The sequence below is a fragment of the Nicotiana tabacum genome, chromosome 22, assembly GCF_000715075.1.
Source record: "Nicotiana tabacum cultivar K326 chromosome 22, ASM71507v2, whole genome shotgun sequence".
Taxonomy (NCBI): domain Eukaryota; kingdom Viridiplantae; phylum Streptophyta; class Magnoliopsida; order Solanales; family Solanaceae; genus Nicotiana; species Nicotiana tabacum.
This window is the reverse complement of record NC_134101.1, coordinates 210368439-210377132: the sequence shown is the minus strand read 5'-3', so window position 1 is coordinate 210377132 and position 8694 is coordinate 210368439. Positions and strand designations below refer to the sequence as shown.

General features: G+C 35.0%; 2 protein-coding genes across 2 annotated transcripts; both read right to left on the bottom strand.

Moving 5' to 3' along the window:
* Positions 1-3042: 3042 nt before the first annotated feature.
* LOC142176246 (uncharacterized) lies at positions 3043-5685 on the bottom strand. The gene is made up of 3 exons (XM_075243372.1): positions 5271-5685; positions 4579-5056; positions 3043-3580 (listed from the first exon to the last, which is right to left on the bottom strand). The coding sequence occupies exons 1-3, from the start codon at positions 5683-5685 to the stop codon at positions 3043-3045; spliced, it is 1431 nt and encodes a 476-aa protein (XP_075099473.1).
* A 12-nt stretch (positions 5686-5697) lies between these two features.
* Positions 5698-6057, bottom strand: LOC142176245 (uncharacterized). The gene has a single exon (XM_075243371.1). It carries the CDS (start codon positions 6055-6057, stop codon positions 5698-5700), a length of 360 nt encoding a protein of 119 aa, XP_075099472.1.
* Positions 6058-8694: the final 2637 nt, after the last annotated feature.

The following is an 8694-nucleotide window of genomic DNA, read 5'->3' as shown; positions in this document are numbered from 1 at the left end:
CCGCGACTCATACAAGAATTAATAAGCAAATATACTCAAAAATATGCACTTTTCATCATTTATCAATTAACTTGATGAAAAGTGAGTGAGGTTTAAAATTTGTTAATTACTTAAACAAAACAAATAACTTTTGGAAGATCTATAATTTTAAAAAAGAGTTGGGATTATTTTAAATTAAAAATAGTCAATTCTGCAGTGAAGTTCTCTTCTTGCTTCTCTTTTCTCTATTCATGGGCCAACATTTTCGGTGGAAAAAAAAATTAAGAATGAGAGAAAAGAAAAACAAAAAGGATACTTGAAAAAAAGGTGGAATAAATAAATTGGACACGGCATAATTTTGTTTATCTTAATGAATTTAGTCAATTTTGCAGGGCAGTAAAGTTTAGCAAAAGAATTACCCCGATAAAAAGTTTGAGACAAAGAAATACCAAACGGAAAAGTTGAGAAACAAATAACGACAAACAGTTGGTATGTGAATAAATGCAATTTTCGTGAGATGAATGTGAGCTTTTGACCCTTAATTAAAAAATTTAGGCACGAGCTCCATGAACGATACCCTTTAATAAATCATATATAATGGGAATCTGAATTAATGAAATCAGTAAATATAAAATATCATATAATTATTAAGAAAATAAAAATATAATAAAAAAACAGATTTTGTGTATTAATTCCACGGTCATACTGATCCTTTTGTATTATCTCTCATTCTGTCCTTTCAAAGTTTCAATTATCATTGGCGAGTTGTCTAAATTCTGATGTTTTTGGTCGCGAGCTTAATCACATTTGCACGATGGTTGGAGCCCAACTTCTGTTAAACTGTTTGAATTTTGAATTTGGTTATTTTCTTTAAAAAGTCTTTGAAATATAATTTTTGAAGAAAATGTTGTATTTATATTAATTTTATGAAAATAAGTTTACATTAGTTTCTGCAAAAAAGAAAAACCCCTATTTTAAGAGGTTCTGCGTTTTGAAATGTTTTCCACTGAATTTTTTAAAGAAAATGTTTGTCTGAAGTTTACCAAAAGCTGATTATTTAAAAAGTTTTTGGAGGAAAAAGTGTTTGTTTGGGGTTTCTTTTTTTTGCCAAAAACAGTCAAACATCTATATATTTTTCAAAAATTCAAAATTGAGTTGCAAACTCAAGTTTTTGGAAAACTTTAAACAAGCACCAAATAGGTCGTGTAAGTTTAAAGTGACATTTGTTTTCTTTTTCTCTAAAAAGGTGAGCTTGTGAAAGAAAAAAATCTTGTTTGTTCGTGCTATTTTTACTACACAAAAGTTGACGTTTTCAAACTCAGGATTAGAACTTGAGTGTTTGTGCAAACACTGAATTTGAATCATATCACTGAATAAAAAGTATTTGTAAAGGATATCAAACATAGCTCGAAATGAGCTACAATGGAGGTCGGAAGCTTCTGGAAAGAAGCAAGAGTAGAGAAGAAGAAAACAGAGAACATGTGAATGGAAAAGAAGAAATCTCAATCTGATTAATTGTATGTAGGTCCCTTTATATACAACTAGTAACGGGAATGTAAAAATGTCTAACCTAATGTGACTACAGGTGTCAAATACTAACTACTAACCACTAACTGTTGACTCAGCATAAGCTGACTAATCTGGAAAAGGAAGAAAATACAGGATAAATATTTAATCTCAATACACCCCCACCCCTAAGTTGGAAGTGCTGGCAACACTGCCAATTTGCCTAATACAACAGAATGTTTCACTCCAGTAAGGGCTTTAGTGAGGATGTCTACTAGCTGCTCATTTGTAGTGACATGGTATAGAGATATGAGTCCTTGTAGTTTGTCACGCACAAAATGGCAATCAACTTCAATATGGTTAGTCCTCTCATGAAACACAGGATTTCTAGCAATGTGAAGGGTTGATTGGCTATCACAATGCACTGAAACAGGCCTGGGATATGGTACATTAAGCTCATCCAATAGTCTACATAACCAAACTAACTCTCCTACTACCTTCCTGAGTGATCTGTACTCAGCTTCTGCTGAGGATAAAGATATGATCTCCTGCTTCTTCGACTTCCAACTGATAGGGTTGTTTCCCAGTAATACCAAAATAACCACTCCCTAACCTTCTTGAGTCTGGGCGTGTAGCCTAATCAGAATCACAGAATGCCATTAGTGTACAGTCCTCATCTTTAGACAGGAAGATGCCTAAGGTGGGATCATATCTTAACAAGTGGAATGCAGCTTTTAAGTGAGGTTCCTTGGGTTCTTGCATAAATTAGCTCAAGTGTTGAATACTATAAGCTATGTCAGGTCTGGTGTTGGTTAGGAAGTTCAACTTCCCAACCAATTTTCTGTAGTATGTAGGATCCTCCAGCAATGCTCCCTCTTTGGTTTTGAGCTTGACAGTGGGATCAAGAGAAGATGACAAGATGGTATGCCCCAAGCAATCATATTCTTTTAACAGATCAAGGGAAAATTTCCTCTATGAAATGATGATGCTATTAGACTTGTATAATACTTCTAATCCCCGGAAGTAATGCAAACAACCCAAATCTTTAATTCTGAAACTTTCATGTAGAAAACTCTTTAACTACTCAATCTCATGGGGGTTGGTTCCTGTTAAGAGCACATCATCCACATATACTGCCACGAAGACCATTAAATCTCCTTCTTTCTTATGGAACATTGAATAATCATGAAGGAAATGGTTGTAACCCCTAGAGCACAAGGCTTCAGTCAACTTAGCATACCATTGCCTACTAGTCTGCTTCAAGCCATACTTGTTTAGTTTACAGACAAGTCCTGGTTTCTCTACTATCAGACTAGGTGGCACCTCCATATAGATTTCTTCATGCAAATTTTCATGGAAAAATGCATTATTCACATCCAACTGATAGATTTTCCAGCCTCTTTTTACTGCATCAACTAACAATGCTCTAACTGTTGTCATTTTTACCACTAGGGAGAAAGTTGTTGTGTAATCAATACCCATTTGTTGAGTGTAGCCCTTCACAGCTAGCCTGGCCTTGAACCTCTCAATGCTCTCATCTACTTTATGTTTGATTTTTTACACCCATTTGTAGCCAATTGCCTTTTTTCCAACAGGTAGGGGAACTAAGTCCCAAGTGTAATTGGCATATAAAGCTTCAAGTTCTTGAGTTATTGTTGATTGCCAGGTAGGGTTGATAGTAGCCTCTTCGTATAAGGTTGGTTCACTATCATGAAAAACATTTCTAACAAGAGTCTGACCAGCATGTATTAGTACATCAGGTGCAATGTGGTTGTTATGAGAAAATAAAGTAGAAAAAGAGGTTTGACCAGTTGTATTTAAATCTGATGTTAATTTTGGAATTGAGATAATGTAATATTTCAGGTGAGAAGGAGTTTTAGGTTCCCTATATGATCTTCTTAATTGTGGAGTAGGTTGTGGGCTCTGAGGATGTTGTGTTAGAGAATAGTCACCAATGACCGGTGACTTAGGTGTATTGGAAGCAGCAGGGGTCACAGGTGAAACATGGAAAGAACTAGGTGGCATCTCATTAGGTGTAGTAGATGACATTTCATTAGGTATGACTTTTGAAACCCCTGAACCTCTGCAACATGATCTGAAAAATGATACTCTGTATCATTCAAACATGCAGGATGTGGAAGTGAACTAGGTACAATAGGAAATGAATAAAAATTGGAATCAGATAAAAGTGCAAAAGGGAAAACACTCTCATGGAAGATTACATCTCTGGAAATATGCATTTTCTAGTGGTTAGATTCAATACTTTGTATCCTTTTATTTTAAAGGGATATCCCACAAAGACATGAGGGGTTGTTCTAGGCTCAGACTTATCTCGAAGAATTTTGGGGATAGTTGGATAATATAAGCAGTCAAAGCTCCTCATATGGAAATAATCTGCCTTTCTTTGGCACAAGAGTTCAAAAGGACATTTGTTTTTAAGGTAAGTAGTAGGTAGTCTATTTATAATATAGGTTGTAGTCAAAATATATTCTCCCCAATATCTAATAGGCAATTAAATTGGAATAAAGGAGCTCTTGCTGTTTTTAGTAGGTATTTGTATTTTCTTTCCACTACACCATTTTGTTGTGGCGTGTAAGAACAAGTTCTTTGATGTACTATCTCTTTAGACTGGAAAAAGAGACTGGCTTCCCTGCTAGTAAATTCAAGCCCATTGTCTGATCTGATGGATTTTATGGTAGTATTGAACTAGTTTTCAATCAAGGATACAAAGGATTTAATTATTTGCAGAGTGTTACTTTTGCAGGTTAGCAGATGAGTCCATGTGGATTTACTATAATCATCAATCGTTGTTATGAAGTACTTGTAATTATCATAAGTTGCTACATGGTAAGGTCCCCATAGGTCTATATGCAACAACTCGAATATTTGTCTGGAGGTGCTAGTTTTGGAAAAGGTAACCTATTTTACCTTGCCATAGGACAACTAGAACATAAGAAGGGTTGTTTAGGTGAAAAAGTTACAAGTATGAATGTTATCCCTCTTATTTTCCAAAATGGTACATGACCAAGTCTATTGTGCCATAATAGATTCATACTATTTCCATGGGACATGCAAGAATTGACAATAGGAAACCGGTGCACTTTATTCAATGTTGGATTATTTACAGATGAACAAGGATTACAATGCACTCTATTGGGACATGAGTGACACAACATTTTATTCAAATCATAACTAGAAGAATAGGAAACAGAACTTTTAACTGGAGTTACTGCATCTTTGAGACATCGTGAACAAAGAAGATACAAACCATCCTCCACCTTACCAATCTCCAGAGGCCTCTTCATTGAAGGGGCCTGCAGTAGACAAGCGTTGTCAGTAAAGGAGGCAATGCCTTTTAAATTCAAAGTTAGACAATGGACAGAAATGAGATTGTACTTAAAGGAAGGAATGAAGAGGACTTTATACAGAATGATTTCAGGGGTCAATGTCATATTCCCACTTTCAGTCACCTTTACCCTATAGTCATTAGGAAGTATAATTGGGAGAGGATATGGTAAGGTTATGACATTGGTTAGTGAGGATTTATTAAATGTCATGTGGTTTGATGAACCTGAGTTTATAATCCATGTGTCAGTTCTTGATTTGAAACGTTTGCATGAGAGTTTGCCGAAATTAACAGAACTGACTTTACTTGAACAAACTATCATACTTGCAAAATTTACGGCTCCATTGATCACACAGCTTGGGTTCTCACCACCATTTTCAGTTTGAAAGTGTTGTAGACGGTTGACAAGTTGTCCATATTGCTCCTTAGTAAGACTTACATTTTAACTCATCCTTACGAACAGGTTCATCCCCCACCATAGAGGTTGTATCAGTAGATGCCCCATGTACATTTGCCACTATTCTCTTTCCTTTCCATCCATTTCCTCTATCTCCCTTGTAGTTTTGACTTGGATTCTGAGTGTTTTGAAAACTTTGAGGATAAACATGCAATTTATAAAATTTATCTTTGGTATGTCCTGGCTTTTTGCAGTAAACGCATATAGGTCGAGACCTATTATTTCCATAATAGTTGTTGTTTGGTGAATAATTGGTTCTAAAATTATTTGATCCTGTGGTGTTCACATTCAGCGAGGCATAATTCATGACAAGTTGATTATTTAGCCGGATTTCCCTTTGTTTTTCCTCTCGAACTAACAAGCAAAAAGCTTGTGGCATTGAAGGCAATGGATTCATCATAAGGATGCTTCATCTGACAATAGTATAAACCCCGTTCAAACTCATAAGAAATTGGATTAATCTCCTATCCTGCTCTGCCTTATACATGTTTTCTTTGGCTCCGCGGGTGCAATGACAACTGCATTGACTCTTGACACTCAGAGTGCTCAATTCTTCCCACAACTTCTTTATTTTGGTGTAATAAGCAGTGATGTCCATATTTCCTTGAGACAAATCATTAATTTCCTTTTGGATTTGGTACAGTTTTGCACCATTCGTCTGATCATAACGATCTTCTAACTCTTTCCACAATTCGACTGCATCGTTGACGTATTCAACTCCGTCGGCTATCTCCTTAGCTAGAGAATTCAGAATCCATAATGTGACCATATTGCCACACTTCTCTCACATGTGATACGTTCTGGCTTTTTACATTCGCCATTTATAAAACCTAATTTGTTCTTTACCGAAAGCGCTCGCAATACGCCTCTTATCCATGAATGATAACCAGTGCTATCAAACGAAACTTAAACTAGCATTGCATTAGGATTATCTGACGGATGCATGTAGAAAGGACAACTCGAATCAACACCATATACTTTAATTGATTCAACACTGATTTCAACATCAGATTGTTCAATCTCGTCGGTAACAACCATGATTTAGAGAACTAGGTTATTAAGTTTCTAAGACCCAAAATAAACTGTTGAACTCTAATTTTCAGAGAATTAGACCTAAATCACAATTGCATGTGGAAATTAAGCAATTGAGAATTAATGCGAAGTAATGTGAATATGGAATGGAGAGAAAACCTGTGTTGCTCTGATACCATATCAAACTTAGCTTGAACTGAGCTACAATGGAGGTCGGAAGCTTCTGGAAAGAAGAAAGAACAGAGAAGAAGAAAACAGAGAACACGTGAATGGAGAAGAAGAAATCTCAATATGATTAATTGTGTGTAGGTCCCCTTATATATAACTAGTAACAAGAATGTAAAAATGTCTAACCTAATGTGGCTACAGTTGTCAAATACTAACCACTAACTGTTGACTCAGCATAAGCTGACTAATCTGGAAAAGGAAGAAAATACAGGATAAATATATTATCTCAATAAGTGGTTTGACAATATGAAGTATGAATACTTAATAAAATTCAGAAATTTGAATCATATCACTGGATAGTATAAGTTGTCAAAGTATTGAATTTACTGTGTACTATATATGGCCCGTTTAGTAGGACTCATTAGGAGTTATAATACATGTTATAAAACGCAATATTCATTATGCAAGGTTTGATTTTCTTTTTCTATCCGCATAAAATTGGGTATAACTTATACATTGTTTGGTACTTCTTTTTCGTTCAATGGAAATGACAAGGATACTCTTCTATCTTTTATCTTTTTTCTCATCCAAAACTAGCTTTCTTATACAACCAGCCATCTCACAAGAAATAATTTCTACATTACAATTTCCTTATTACTAATCCCCGTATTGTCAATCCATGCATTACTAATTCTCACGTTACCATCCCAAAATATTACTAATTCTTTTTGTATTTTTATTTCTTTAAGTTCTCCCATATCCTTTAAAGAATTAATAGTGGCTCCCTAAATTACTAGTAATTCTTAATTGTCTCCCAACATGACTTATACCATTGACCCTTTGGTTAAGGTAGAGGTGTTTATATTTATATTGTCTCTTAGATCTGAAATTGTATAGAACTTCTTGACCTCTTAATATCTAAGAGCTAATTGCATTGTTAATTACAATTTTAAAAGTAATAGAGTATCACTATTTATATATGATGTCTTCAAAGAGTGGGTGTAATAAAATAAATGTCAACATGTTACTAAGTTACGCGTTTAGAATCTATTTAAGATGTTTTTTGAAGCATCTAAGAATTAACTATTTTCAGGTCCACCCATAAATAAATTAATTAAAAATATGGATAAGAATTTTACAGGACAGTACTTCTGAAATTGAAAAGGAATTAATGCATGCGTTTACGGGGCATTTGCATCTATACCCGTTTTTTGTGTCACGTTTTAACTTGTGGCCGCTTTGCAAAAAAAATTGCAAGTGTACCCGCTTTTTCGTATAACTTCAGCATACGGGGCTAAAGTAGCAAAGGCAATCACGCAAAATTTCAGCATTCTAGTAGTCGGGCCTAATGTTAAGCTCTAGAGCTGAAGTTTTTGTTTTGTAACTGTCGAACTTCAGCTCTAGAGCTGAAGTTTTTGTTTGTACTGGCAAGTTTTTGTTTGTAAGCTTCAACTCTAGAGCTGAAGTTTTTGTTTTGTAACTGTCGAACTTCAGCTCTAGAGCTGAAGTTTTTGTTTGTAAGCTTCAGTTCTAGAGCTGAAGTTTTTGTTTTTGTAATTGGGGAATTTCAGCTATAGAGCTGAAGTTTTTGTTTGTTTATAATTTCATTTGCCACACCATCTTAGCCAAACTGAAAGAAAATTAATTAGAGACAGCAGGAGAACACTACACCACAAACTTGCAAATTTTGTTAGATTCTTTACTTTGCATAGGATCCACGAAACACTGTAAATATCCTCAGAGAAATTAGAGAGGCAGATTCAATCCATTCATTCATTCATTTATTCACTTTTTTGTCCTTATACAGAACTGTACGATTATTTGCCTCAGTAATTTCATGACTTTTACTGCTGCTACTTACCAGATTAGGTAATTACGAATAGTAATTAATCAAACAAATCACCGTGTGTGTATATATGCATGTCACGTGATAGGAAGTGACGAAGAAAGCAAATTGGTTGTTTCAGATGTATAGGTTGGCGTGAAAATTTATAGGACTCACCGGAGAAATAAGAAGAATCAGATAGGGATGAACCTTACTTCTGGAAAAAGAAAAGATAAAACTTTGAGGAGGAGAAGGAGGAGGAGAAAGAGGGCTGAAGTTGTTTAAAAAGTGGGTACAAGTTAAAAGTTTAAAAAAAAATGGGTATAGGTTAAATGGATGCGACCAAATAGAACGCTCCGTGCAATTTTTACGGCGTTTACG

Coding starts and splice junctions, on each gene's coding strand:
- LOC142176246 (XM_075243372.1), bottom strand. CDS start 5,685: ATGAATCCATTGCCTTCAATGCCACAAGCTTTTTGCTTGTTAGTTCGA. Junction 5,057..5,270: donor TCGTAAGGATGAGTTAAAAT/GTAAGTCTTACT, acceptor TTATAAACTCAG/GTTCATCAAACCACATGACA. Junction 3,581..4,578: donor ACATTGAATAAAGTGCACCG/GTTTCCTATTGT, acceptor ATCATTTTTCAG/ATCATGTTGCAGAGGTTCAG.
- LOC142176245 (XM_075243371.1), bottom strand. CDS start 6,057: ATGGTCACATTATGGATTCTGAATTCTCTAGCTAAGGAGATAGCCGAC.